The 14,921-nt window shown below is 41.0% G+C and overlaps 1 protein-coding gene across 1 annotated transcript; it reads left to right on the forward strand.

Moving 5' to 3' along the window:
- Nucleotides 1-805: 805 nt before the first annotated feature.
- LOC139457420 (putative ankyrin repeat protein RF_0381) lies at nucleotides 806-14,700 on the forward strand. Its single transcript, XM_071238820.1, has 3 exons — nucleotides 806-1,252; nucleotides 1,356-1,790; nucleotides 14,560-14,700. Exons 1-3 carry the CDS (start codon nucleotides 806-808, stop codon nucleotides 14,698-14,700), a joined length of 1,023 nt encoding a protein of 340 aa, XP_071094921.1.
- The last annotated feature ends 221 nt before the right edge of the window (nucleotides 14,701-14,921 follow it).

Below are 14,921 nucleotides of genomic sequence, written 5' to 3' on the forward strand. Positions count from 1 at the left end.
TTGTACACCAGTGATGAAAGCAGCCCTCAAAGGATATAAGGATGTGTTCGACTTACTTGTGAGGAAAGGATCTGATCTGTCCCTTGTGGATAGAGAAAGCAACACGATTCTACACATGGCCTGTGAAGGCGGAAACTTGGATATAGTCAAGTGTATCCTCATACAGAACACTGTGGACATCAACAGCATTGGAGAGAACGGCTGAAAACCAGTGATGAAAGCAGCCCTCAAAGGATATAAGGATGTGTTCGACTTACTTGTGATGAGTGGAGCTGATCTATCCCTAGTGGATAAAGAAAGCAACACGATTCTACACATGGTCTGTGAAGGCGGAAACTTGGATATAGTAAAGTATATCCTCACACAGAACACTGTGGACATCAACAGCATTGAAGAGAACGGCTTAACGCCAACCATGAAAGTCGCTCGGAAAGGGTATAGCTGTGTTCGACTTACTTGTGAAGAAAGGAGCTGATCTATCCCCGATAGATCGCAATGGTGAGAGTATCCTTTACAAGGCCTGTGAGGGAGGTAATATTGAAATAGTAAAATATATCCTCACACAGAGCATTAAGGATATTAATAAAGGTAGACGAGACATGAACACACCTGTGTTGATGGCTGCATATAAGGGTCATTTGACTTGCTTGTAAGGAAAAATGCTGATTTGTTAAGTGAGTCGAGTAACAATAACAACATCCTTCATTTTGCCTGTATGGGAGGAAATATAGAAATACTGAAATACATTCTCAGCAGCTGTAGTTTCGATGTCAACAGCAGAGGAGGTAATGGATTAACACCAGCAATGATAGCAGCCTCCAAGGGAAGAAAGGATATGTTCGATTTACTCCTGGAGAATAGAGCTGATCTGTCACTTGTGGGGAATATTGGCAACAATATCCTTCACACGGTTTGTGAGGGAGGAAATATGGAGTTAGTGAAGCATATCCTCGCACAGAATATTGTGGAAATCAACAGTCAAACAGATAATGGGTGGACGCCGGCAATGAAAGCAGCATCTGAGGGACACAAAGAAGTGTTAAAGTTACTTGTAAGTAAAGGAGCTGATCTGAGCCTTGTCAATAATGTGGATAACAACATCCTTCATGTTGCTTTTGAGAACAGACATGCGGAGATAGTGAAATATATCCTCACATATGATCTTGTAGACGTCAACAGTAGAAGCGGCGAAGGGATGACACCAGTCATGTTCGCAGCACTAGAGGGATCTGTAGAAATGTTTGACTTTATTGTGAGAATTGGAGCTTTTCTGTCATCAGTGAACACTCAAAAACATCCTACATTTGGCTTGTATCGAGGGAAATAGTGAAATAGTAAAATATGTCCTCGGTCAGAATGCTGTGAACATCAATGGCAAAAACGTAGATGGAAAAACACCAGTGTTAATGGCAGCAGTGCGCGGATATAAAGATAAATTTGACTTGCTAGTGAGTGAAGGAGCCGATCTGCCAATTGTGGATGCTAAAGGGGAGACCATTCTCCACAGGGTCAGTGTTGTTGGAAATGTGGATATTGTGAAGCATGCCCTGTCACAGAAGAACATTGTACAGGACATCAACAGGAAAGGAGAGCAAGACAGGACACCAGTGATGGTTGCAGCGATCTCTGGTCACAAAGAAGTGTTTGATTTACTTGTGAAGAAGGGTGCTGATCTGACACTAGTAGATAGAGATGGCAACTCAATCCTTCATTTGGCCGCCCGTGGCGTCAACGTGGACATAGCTAAGTACCTCCTGTCCCATAACAATGTAGACATCAACGGGAAAGGAGTGAGTGAGTATGGTTGTACGCCGCTTTTAGCAATATTCCAGCAATATCACGGCGGGGGACACCAGAAATGGGCTTCACACATTGTACCCATGTCGGGATACGAACCCGTGTTTTCGGCGTGACGAGCGAACGCTTTAACCACTAGGCTACCCGACCGCCCCAATGGGAAAGGAACTTTAAACAGGACACCTGTGATGTTGGCAGCAAGCCGCATTTGAGTTACTTGTGAAGGAAGGAGCTGATATGTTACTTGTAGATCATGGAAGGAACACTATCCTTCATTTAGCTGTAAGAGGAGCAAATGTGGATATTGTGAAATATATCCTTGGTAATGCGCTTGTAGATGTTACCGCAAAAAATATGTATATATGTATCAAATGCACTTATGCTAGCAAGAAAAAATACGGTCATCTTTCAGTGTTTAATCTTCTACTTTTCCAAGACTTCGCTTGATGTAACTTTATTACAACATTGTACGTGGACTATCAAATAGTTAGATAAAAGCATATCTGTTAAGGAATATATTTAATAGTGTATATGGTAATGCCACAGTGAAAACGTCATTGAAACTCATACCATACTCAAAGGCAATAGTTAATCACTTACAAACCGTCATATAAATTATCATGACTTGCTCCAAGGAATATGTCCATGAAATATCTATATATATTATTTCAATGTCGCCTATTCAGTATTCACCTGAGGAAGGGACAAGGAATAGCCCTGAAACGTCATTACAAAGAATAAAGAAGCTGTTATCCATAAAAAAAAAGTTGAAACAAAATCTAATATTACAGACATTGTGATCTTAAAACGATAGACATCAGGTTTACATCAGCCATTTAAACGTCATGTGCATGTCTGCTGAAAAGGTTTTAGAATCTGGTGCAATTTATAAACAACGGCACATCCGTGTATCTGACAGGGATCATCAATGGTTGTGTTTAATGTTTCACCAAATCCCTGTTCTAAAGGTTAACAAATGAGTTAAGGAAGGAGGCATTCACAGAATGTATTTCAGACAATTGACTTGCCTTTACATGTGTTTGTGGCGGGGCAGGATACGTTTAACGTTTGACGAACACGCGATAGCGATTAATAAACACATGAGTATGGCATGGAAATTGAACAATGCGCTCTGCTTTTGGTAAATGCACTATCATTTCACTGGATTTCTGATTTATCGATCACTTGATTGTCTGGTTTCATTACAGACCGTCGCCTCCGCATGGCAGAGGGGGGACTGCGGCGTCAGGCAATAAATACTTTTTTTTTCATGCACACAATTGTGTGAATGGCAGATGCTACCGATAGCGCAGGACATGCTTACCCTTTTTCGCGAACACCTGGTGTCATAGACCCGTGAAGATCCGGGGTAGAATAGATCTTCAGCAACTCATGCTTGCTGTAAAAAGCAACTATGCTTGTCGTAAAAGGCGACTAACGGGATCGTGTGGTCAGGCTCGCTGACTTGGTTGATGCATGTCATCGATCCCAATTGCGTGGATCGATGCTGTCTGGCCCAGACTCGATTATTTATGGACCGCCGTCATATAGCTGGAATATTGCTGAGTGCGGCGTTAAACAACAAACCAACCAACTGACCTCGGTGTCATCACTGATTTCAGTGGTTCATTCATTTTATTTTCACAGCTACTTTCCCAAGACAGATCTGTTTCGGCGGATAATCTAGACTGGTTATTCTCTTGCACTGATGATTTATGCCTGTAGAAATGTTTTTTGTCACTTTTATTTGAATTGTAAAATCGTCTCCTTAATAACCAATTGTCAAATGCAGCTGAAACCTGCCATGCTTTTCCCACTAATAGTGACACCGGAGTTTGCTGAAGAGTCAACGGAATTCATATATATATTCATTAAAATTTGAGTGAGTGAGTGAGTGAGTGAGTACGTGAGTGCGTGCGTGCGTGCGTCCGTATTTTAAGTCACATCGGCAATATATCAGCCATATCGTGACTTGAACAAGTTATACACTTATATCATATATATAAAAAATGTCGTCGAAGGACAGTTAAACAACCAGCAATATATCACAGACTATAATCATAAATCAACACGAGTTTGCTACTAACGTGGCTATATTCCCCGCCCCTGTTGCAGAATTTATGACATAATTAAATCTAAACAAACCCTAACCTTTTTTAACCGAGGTGGAACTTGTCATGGAAATTGTAAAAAAAAGATGAGTTTGGAACCTAAGTCAATCTTGTTGCCATGGAAACGTAAAAAATAAAATTTTCTAAAATTTCTCAATAGCAAAAGGCACCAGTTCAGCATGTACCTGACAGACCTGCAAAGTTTGATGAACGGTTTATGAGTTATGCTCCGGAAACGAAACGTGACGGACGGACGGACGGAGCCCATTTCTATATCCCCCGTCAACTTCGTTGGGCGGGGGATAATAAAATGATCGGATTATGACAGACGTCACATTATAAAAACAGGCTACCAAAAACTAACGTTAGGCCACCATACCAGGGACAATGGGGACTTACAGTACCTTTGCTACCTGCATGGTTCCCAAGCAGGATTTACACCATCCCTTTAGTCATTGGCGATTATTGACAAGATTAGCCGTAAATTAAAATATACAAATACACTGCGGTTAAAAAGGTAGATAAATTACTTTATCATATACTGAGTCAAATTAAAAACTTCACATTTTTAAAAGTAATCCCATATATGATATACAACGGACAAATGTATCAGAGAAGGTCATTTTTAATCATCAATGTCCAAAGAAGGATTTTAATTAACGGTGGTAACCATAATTTGTTCTAAGCACCTACGGTATTCGGTAATAACATCAACAGTTTAAATCATAAGTCCCAAGCACGAGAATCTGATGGCACACAAGTTCAGTAGCGTGTATGGCCACCATGTGCGTTGACAACTGCCACACAACGCCTCCGCATGGACCTTGTGATGCTTGTGAACACATGATTGGGAAGACGACGCTATTGTTTCTGCAAAATGGTGCCAAGATCTTGCAAATTCTGTGGTTGGTACTGGAGAGTGAGCAGACTTCTGCCAAGAGCATCCCAGACGTGTTCGATGGGATTGAGGTCGGGAGACGTTGACGGCCAGTCCATGACGTTGACTCCCGCATTCTGAAGGAAATTCCTTGTCAAAATTGCTGTGTAGGGTCTGGCATTGTCGTGTTGGAAGATCAAACCGGGTCCATGTGCTGCCATAAAAGGCAGAAGTTCTGGTGCCAGTACCTGGTCGCGGTAAGCAGCAGCGTTGAGGTTGCCACGGATGACAAGAAGCCTGGAACGTGCATTGCCACAGAAAGCACCCCACATCATGACACTTCCGCCTCGAAATCTGTCAACTTCCTGTACACAACACTGGGCGTAACGTCCATGACGGCGCCTCCACACCCTCGCCCAACCATCAGCAGATCGAAGATTAAATCGGGATTCATCACTGAAACGACTTGATTCCAATTCATCGTAAGTGTCGCTGTGCCCACAATCGACGTTGACGTCTGTGTAATTGAGTCAGAATCGGCCCGCAGTATGGCCGTCGTGCTTGAAGGTGAGCGGTTCTCAGGCGGTTTCGAACAGTTTGCGCACTCAGTCTACCCCTAAACAGTTCATTTCTGGTTGATGTAGCCGTCAAAAATCGGTTACGGAGGAGACGTAAGACAATCTGACGATCCTCTGCATGTGACTTGCAACTTCTGCTACGGACGTTCCCGTCTGCAACATGCCGATGGCACGTTCACGTTGTACATTTGAAAGGCGTGGCATGACAAATGGCCGTAAAGAATTTTGTTTTCTTGTGTTTTTCTTTTTTTGTTAATGACTGCTTACAAGTATGGCTGAAAACACGTGCGGTATTATGGCCACGTGACCAGCTGCACGTGAAAAAAAACTTTTGCCACTATAGTGCTGTGCACATGATTTTGATCGATTCACCTGCACAAAAACGGGTGTTATCTGAAGACAATACGTGGTCATTACTGTTTAAATACACAATAAGGGCCCACATTGATAACTGGTCAAAATGTGAAAAATTTTAGGATTGTGAAGTTTTTAATTTGGTCAGTATATATGGTTTGGTTTGGTTTGTTGTTATACGCCACACTCAGCAACTTTTCCAGCTAAATGACGGCGGTCTGTAAAAAGTCGAGTCTGGACCAGCCAATCCAGTGATTAATATCATGAGCATCGATCCACGCAATTGGGATCGATGACATGCATCAACCAAGTCAGCGAGCCTGACCGCCCGATCCGTTAGTTGCCTTTCACGACAAGCATGTGTTGCTGAAGACCTATTCTACCCCGGAATCTTTACGGGTCCGGTATGTACGTTACTGTTGACTTGAATTGTGTTCATTTGACTAATTCAACAGAAGATGTGACACTTATACAAACATATGTTAGTGAGAGAGAAACCATAAACTAAAAGAATTTTAAAAGTTCATCCATAAATATAACATTAGCGTGCTTGATGTATTCAAGTTAATATTCATTTTCATGATCAAGATAAACGCTCATACACAATGTAATAGAGTAAATTATTAACAAAATCTTATATGATAATCTCAAAGATAGTCACCGATCTGAAATAAAGATTTTGCACAAACGACGAACAGGCACTTATATGACATGTACGTGTCTGCAGAGAAGGTGGTGGAATCTGGTGCAATTGATAAACAATCATTTCATGTTTGTTACTGTTTGGTTGGTTTTTGTTTTACGCTGCACTCAGCAATATTCCAGCTATATAATGGTAGTCTGTAAATAATCGAGTCTGGACCAGACAATCCAGTGATTGATGTCATGGGCATCTTTCCACGCCATTGGGATCGATGACCTGCATCAACCAAGTCAGCGAGTCTGACCACCCGATCCCGTTAGTCGCCTGTTACAGCAAGCATGGGTTGCTGATTAATTTCATGAGCATCGATCCACGCAATTGGGATCGATGACATGCATCAACCAAGTCAGCGAGCCTGACCACCCGATCCCGTTTTACGACAAGCATAGTTACCTTTTACGACAAGCATGGGTTGCTGAAGACCTATTCTACCCCGGAATCTTCACGGGTCGTAACTGATAGGGATCATCGCCTTGTATCACAAAATCCCTGTTTCAAACATTACAAACACTTATGAAAACAATTGAGGAATTGATTATTTAATGTGGTATTAATTCCACATGGATTCTTAAACTATTTCTTTTTAAGTTTTGCACTCTCAGCAAAGATCCACATTATGTCAAAACGTTGATTGTTCAACTTTGTACACCACCATCCCACACAACAAGCCTAAGATGAACGTTCATTCTTTGATCCAAATGGCGTTTGTCACTAAACGTGATGATCATATACATAGTTACAAGTCTATCTTCAAATTAACTTTTGTCCGATGTTTACAAAGAAATGATGAAATTTTCGTTATTGCAGTCATTTCCCAATGAATGTAAAAAACATAAACCACGCCCACCGAGGGGGACTACTTTTATTGACACGGAATGTCGGGGAATCCCAATATAACAGTAAAGGGAATTCTCTTTCTGCTAACGTGTATTGTCATGCAAAGGACATAAAGCGAAATTCTTGCATATTTATTGTCCAAACAACTCTTTGATACCGAAGGCCGAGAAGGAATGAAACAGCAAACGTGCAGGTCTGTCTCGCCTGTTTTTTTCCCGCTCGGTTCTGTTCCACAAATTTCATGTATTCGGGTTTCATTTCTAACTAGCATTTATTAAAATTGTGTCTTCCCGTTCTCAGGAACTAATGTTTGGTGGTAACTGACAATGTCATTTGAAACAGCCGCCTTCCCCCGAACATGTCTGTTCCGCTTCGTTACAGCCTGACTGGTGCACTTCTTCCCGCCTTTGGCCTTGATTGACAGGTCCTATAAACTTTATTTTTATCATACTCTCCGATGATTGGCTACTGACTTTATAGGCGTGTTAAGTTATGTGCATAAATTTAACAATCACCTGATTCATGTCAAGCCACAGTTTGTATTCCTAGACCCGAAATGTTTATCAATCAATCAATCAATTTTGATATATACAACTGTTTTTGGTTAAACTATTGTAGATAAAACATGTTTTCGTTGTCGAATTTAATTAAAAGCATTGACTGTGTATTTTTTCGGTTCTTTAAGATATAAATTGATAAACCAATGTGCAAACTTTTGTATGACTCCTCTACGCGGATTCATACATTTTGCATATCGGTTTTTCGATTCATACCTCAATGGACCGAAAACGTACACAGTCAATCCTTAAGAATATGTGAAATGATGCATTTCTTGACAGACATAATGTGATCTGATCTGCAAAATCACATTTGGCCATGAACTTTAGCTTAAGTTTCAGGTATGTTGATGATCTGATATCTGTCATAACCATCAAATTCCCATTCCCTTCCACTGGCTTTCGGGGGCACAGGTGGCCCAGTCGTCTAAGGCGCCGCGATTCGCTGTGCAGAGTTGCGTCCCTTGGGCAAGCGAGACACCTATGATTGTGGGTTCGAATCCCGGTTCGCCCCAATTATGTTTCTAGGTTTGTCAGCACCATACTCGTGCTCGTGGGTTTCACTGAAGTGGTAAACGTCTGAGACCCGCATCACTCCGGGCTTTCCTCCTACATTAAGCTGACACACCGTGATGTAACTGGAATAATGTTAAAAGCGGCGTTAGACCAAACTCACTCACTCTACTGACTTACCTGGGTCGGTCGGGTAGCCTAGTGTTTAAAGCATCTGCTCGTCACCACGAAGAGCCGGCTTCGATTCCCGACATCGGAACAATGTGTGAAGCCAATTTCTGGTGTCCCCAACCGTGTTATTGCTGGAATATTTCAAGAAAACCATACCTACTTTCTCACTCCACTGACTAACCAACCTGAACTAGGTATGAAAGTGACCAGTGAAAACACATCACATATTCAGAGTGACAAGAAACTATCCACAACACGTATGACAAGAAGAATGATTTCGTCTCTCCCATATACAACTTTCCCTTTTATGTCGAACAATATTCCTGCCGCTTCTGCCTTTGGTGTCTACATTTCACAACTTGTGACATCTATCCGAGCATGCTCTCTCTACAAAGACTTCACAGGGCATCACACAACTCTTGTTCAGAAGTTGTGAGTGAGTGAATATTCCAGCTATTTGTGGCTAGAAAAATAAAAAAATCAGTTTCCTAATAAGAACATATTTTAAAATTATGACGAAGATCACTAAAACGTCAGTCCGCTATACAGTGTACAGAAAAAAACTCGCCATTCAAAATGTAAAATCTATATCTTATCATAAAGTTTAATTTCCTTGCTAAAGAATAGTCGTTAGAAACGGTATTGAAAAGTTAAGAAATAGCTTGAACAGTATAAAAACGACGAATCAGTGCAAAATCCAACAAAAGGTGCATGAAAATCAAATGACTATGACATTTTGAGGGGGATCCTCTCCCTTTCAATTAGTAAAATAACGGTGTCCGATGTAACAAGGGTTGTATGATATGAAGCTTAATTAATACTTATGGCCAATATTTTGGCAAATAGTCGCTTTTAGGTCACTATACGCAAAAGTACTTGTCGTTACCGATTACTCAAGAGCAGCTTTAGATGCAGAATCCGCCTCAGAATCTTCCTTTGCAGCCAACATGACTGGTAAGCCAACAGAAGAGCGATGACATTGTTAGCCACGGACACATTGAAATGACATTTCAAAATTTCTACAACAAAGGGATGGTCAGTTTTATTGTTGTTGCTATTGATTGCCTGTCAGCAGCGTAAACTATTTAAAAAAGTGATGAAACTCTTCCCATTCGAAATGTTTTGGCTTTGGAAAATCTAAAACCATTTTTCAGCGATCTCTTGTGAATCTTGCTGAGGCAAGATGTAATTGTCCTTCAATAGCGTTCATCTTTGTACCACGGCACGACAAATTAACGTCATCAACAAACAATGACCCATCAATATTTTCAGTGCAAACCCTTTGCAAGACTGTTTATGTTAACACTAAAAAGAGTAGCTGATAAAATTCTACATTGAGGGACTCTCGTTTCATGGTCGAATACATCAGCCAATCTGGATCCCAATCTGACTTTAAACTTTCTGTCAGAAATATCGTGCCATGAAATCAGGCATGCGGCCATCTTTAAGATAGTTAAATTGTTTCGTCTTAATGACACATGTTCAGACGCAATTTCGTCAATAATTCATCAGCGATTATCTCTATCCCGAAATGGGCCTATAGGTTAAAGCGTTCGCTCGTCACGCCGAAGACCTGGGTTCGATTCCTGACATTGGTACAATGTGTAAAGCCCATTTATGGTATCCCCCGCCGATGTATTGCTGGATTGTTGCTAAAACCAGCGTAAACCCACCCTCACTCACTCACTCTATCCCGAACAAGACCTTTGGTGAAATCATGGGTCTTGTGTGCAGAACAGGTAATTGGAATGTTAGCTAAATTTGTTGATGTAATTAAATTTATTGCTTGTGATTTCCTGGCACATTCAATCAAAAACTCTCAGGACCGTCACTTTGTAACATCTTTCAACTTCTCAGCATTACCTTGTTGACCTTCCTCCAAAAGAAATGGTGAATATGAAGAAAGATTGCGGTCTATCTTTGCTATAAGAACAAGACAACGACGCCGAATATTCCTTTCAGAATACAATAACTTTGTCAGAGTTTCATCAGAAGAAGAATCAAGTTCAGAATATGATTATGATTATTGCCGTTTTGGTGTTGGGGAATTTTGTTTGCCCATGGATGTATTCCTCCATCATTACAGAGGGCAACTTACGGCAAACGGGTTGCCCAATTCGGTCACCACTTACGGTTGGTTAGTTGTTTTACGGTGCATTCAGCAATATGCCAACTTTAAGACGGCGGTCTGTAAATAATCGAGTCTGGACCAAACAAGCCAGTGATTGACATCATGAGCATCGATCCACGTAATTGGTATCGATTACATTCTTCAACCATGTCAGCGAGTCTGACCACCCGATCCCGTCAGGCGCCTTTTACGACAAGCATAGTCACCTTTTACGGCAAGCATGGGTTGCTGAAGACCTAATCAACACCGGATCTTCACGGGTCTGATCGATAAGTAGAGTATGGTTTTACGCCACTTTTAGCGATATTCCACGGCGGGGAACTCCAGAAATGGGCTTTATACATTGTACTGATATCGGGAATCGAACCCGGGCCTTCGACGTGACGTGCGAACGCTTTAACCACGAGGCTACCCGACCGCCCGGATCGTTAAGTAAGTCAATGTTAGAAGTTGCTCCAGTCTTTGCCTGGAAGGCAGGGAAGCAGTTCGGTGTGACGTGTGCCTGTATTCTGCACTCTGTGGTTGGTTGGTTGGTTTGTTGGTTTGTTGTTTAACGCCGCACTCAGCAATATTTTCAGCTATATGACGGCGCTCTGTAATCGAGTCTGGACCAGACAATCCAGTGATTGATGTCATGGGCATCTCTCCACACCATTGGGATCGATGACCTGCATCAACCAAGTCAGCGAGTCTGACCACCCGATCCCGTTAGTCGCCTTTCACGACCAGCATAGTCACCTTTTACGGCAAGCATGGGTTGCTGAAAACATATTCTACCCCGGAATCTTCACTGGTCGCACTCTCTGGAGATTAGCAGGGAATTCGACCTAGACCAGTATTTGTGGTGTCCAGAAAGCGATGTATTTTCCGAATATTCAACTGAAAATGTACAGCTCATGTAGTGGTATAAGCGTATGTTTTGGTGGTTCATGCTCTGACTGAAGATCTTTTCTAGAATGGTAACAGCGCTGTCAACTGTCTCGCCCGGTATCATGTATTCTGTTTTGTCACAATTGTTGTTTGTTTGTTTACATCCTTAATTGACAGTGCTCAGTGCTGGTTTTATTCCTATATACAGCCAGTTGTCGTCTGTATATCCATGAGTGTGCCCGATGTCAGAGAAGGTCCTGGTTGACCTATGAAAAAATGCCATGGTAGAAGTGAACATCAGTTGTAAAGTAATTGGGATCGATGACATGCATCAACCAAGTCAGCGAGCCTGACCACCCGATCCCGTTAGACGCCTTTTACTATGCTTGTCGTAAAAGGCGACTAAAGGGATCGGGTGGTCAGGCTCGCTGACTTGGTTGATGCATGTCATCGATCCCAATTGCGTGGATCGATGCCCATGATGTCAATCACCGGATTGTCTGGTCCAGACTCGATTATTTACACAGACCGCCGTCATATAGCTGGAATATGCGGCGTAAAACAACAACCCAACCAATCAATCATGTATGCCTTATTTCTTTTTTTTTCTTCTGCTTGTTATTTGAACACATATGACTAGGCATGATAACCTTATGTCAGTTGTAGCAGAGCTGTCAACCTAAAATGTTTCTAGGAAGTGAGATTCCTGTTTAAGTCGGGTCAAGTGGCCGCAGGTCTTTGTCTGGTTCTACGGGGTCTAAGAGGGCGTAGCCCCCTAGGAAAAAATGTTTTTTTAAGTTTTCTGAACCAACTTAGACACCTTAGATTCATTATTAAGCTAGCATTTCTGTTTTCTGTAATAAACTAAAAGAACGTTTTAAAATAATTAAAAAATCATTGTTTTCCAGATATCAACATTTAATTTGTCAATACTATTAACAAACATACAAATTAATGTCATTATTGCATAAAACACAAAGTGTTTAACTGTTTATACATTTCATATGACCCAGACTATCAAATAGACTATTTTAATGATAGTATGTTGAGCACACAACATAAAAGCAACCTAATAAATATTCTTCATGGGACTAAAATACAGTCAAGATAGACACAATTTTTATGGATAACAACTTCTTTAATACCGTTATCCATAAAAATTGTGTCTATCTTGTCATTCGTCAACTTCTAAGTAATGCCTATCAAACAATTTAAAATACAGTCACCTTTAACTCAGCTCTTCACACAATAGTCCTTTCATTTTCACATCAATCATGAATTGCGAAAAACATTATATGCATCAAATGTAACTAATATGTAACTTTTTCTACTTTTGATAATTTACTTCTTAGAGTACTATGTGTGAAGCCCATTTCTATTGTCCCCCGACGTAATATTGCTGGACTATTGCTAAAAGTGGCGTAAAACCATACTCACTCACTCACTAAAATATATCGATCAATTAATACGTGTCAGTTACACAAGAAGCTGTTACATTAGATGACACGTTTTGTACAAGCTGTTACCTTGTTGCAAAAAAACCTACATTAATTTGAACCTATGGACAGAATGAAAAGTTTGTTTGAAAATGTCCAAATTGGCAGCATTTCTGTTCAGCGTTTCTATCGACGATACATGTACTTATGTACAGACCGTGAAGGTTTATTCTCCTACAGATAATTTGGTAATCTTTATCACCGAAATATTTTGAAATAATGATACCTGTTATCGACAGTAATATTTGGTTTGCTTTCGATAACAATATTCTTTTAACCGATTTCCAAAAGTAGCGACAATATTTCCCTCAGTTGCAACAACTTCTTCATTAACAAACACCTAGTTACATGCAGATGATTTCATGGTTAGGTCACGAACTTCAACTCCGGCTCCTGGCTCCAATGAACAGCGATTTGTCTGGCTTTTGGGGCTATATGGTTATATCCTGGTTTCTCAACCTGGACATGTGTTGTTGCATAAGGACGCCCTGTGCTGTGCCAATCATTAAAATTTTGTATCTAAGGAAACCTGCTCCAAAGTTTACAAAACAGACATAGACACTGATATTGTGTAGCTGACTTCAACAAGTTTGAAACTCTCCAATATCCCATAACCGTTCATCACGTTGTAGACGACCCTTTCCTAATCTATAGACTGTATTTAAGCAAGAGTGGAGATCTTACACGTTACTGTTGATGATGAAAAGCGACTTGACCCATGCTTGCCATAAAAGGCAACTATGCTTGTCGTAAGAGGCGACTAACGGGATCGGGTGGTCATCAAACCCTGTCGCGACGATCGATGCTCATGATGTCAACCCCTGGATTGTCTGGTCCAGACTCGATTATTTACAGACCGCCGTCATTAAGCTGGAATATTGCGGCGTGCGGCGTTAAACAAAAAAACAAAAAACATTTCAATTTGTCAACGCATACACGTGTTGTGTTCTTGTTTTCTTGTATGCGCATTCGTATTGCTATGGATCTTTGATAATGTTAATTCATCTACATGAATGTCCATGCCACTCTTTCAACTGGTAGAATGTGTGAAGCCCATTCCTGGTGTCCCCAACCGTGATATGGATGAAATATTGCTTAAAGCGGCGTAAAACCTTACCCACTCACTAAGTATCTCGAACTTCAGGATATCCGGTTACAACGCTAGGTTCGTGATACCACTGTCCGACAGTATTATCATTAATCTCCTTAAAATTGCGCATCAAGAGGATTTGAGCAAAATATGAATCAAATTCTCCAATTGCAATTCTATGTTTTGTCATGTACCGGGTGTTCACGTGGGTGAACGATTGACTTGCCTTTCAAAGTGTTTGTGACAGGTGCCACCGGTAGGGCGTACACCAAGTTTCATTACTATTTGATAATGATTCTGAAACAAAGGAAAAGCTGGCTACTGGAAATGCATTGATCTAAAAGTTCAGGTGGATAAATCATTCGAAGGGAATTGGCTATTGACGATTATTAAGCGATATCAGACCATCGATATACCTGAAGCCAAAGATAAACATACTGGCCAAATTCCATTGTATTGATTCTGTGAATGCAGGCAGAAATTCATGGGCATAACGAAACAGGTCAGCAAGAAGGGGAGCACAATTGGACCAATGGAGATGCCAATCCCTGCCCAAATGCCCTATCCCCAAATCTCACAGGCGATGAAGCAAATCGGCACAGTAGGCGCCGGTAATCGTCTTTTGACTTTCCAAGTAATCAACAAGGATCACGTCATTTGTAATCCCAAAATACAGTTGGCATAACTTTCTTCACTGATTTTAAAGACTTGAACTTCTTTGGGGCTGGAATAGTGGAATAGTGTCATTCCATGGATTGGCGTTTTGACGTGGTACCAAAGTCGTAGACCCATGTTTCATCACCCTTTACTAATCTCTTTCTGAAATTAGTTCTAAT

This window comes from Haliotis cracherodii, unplaced genomic scaffold, assembly GCF_022045235.1.
Source record: "Haliotis cracherodii isolate W230 unplaced genomic scaffold, xgHalCrac1.p SCAF_12, whole genome shotgun sequence".
Classification (NCBI taxonomy): Eukaryota; Metazoa; Mollusca; class Gastropoda; order Lepetellida; family Haliotidae; genus Haliotis; species Haliotis cracherodii.

Bases quoted from the DNA above. Each gene is read 5' to 3' on its own strand.
- LOC139457420 (XM_071238820.1), top strand. From the start codon at position 806: ATGATAGCAGCCTCCAAGGGAAGAAAGGATATGTTCGATTTACTCCTG. The intron at 1,253-1,355 runs GTGAGAATTGGA...GTCCTCGGTCAG, and splicing joins TAGAAATGTTTGACTTTATT to AATGCTGTGAACATCAATGG. The intron at 1,791-14,559 runs GTGAGTGAGTAT...CTGTGAATGCAG, and splicing joins TAGACATCAACGGGAAAGGA to GCAGAAATTCATGGGCATAA.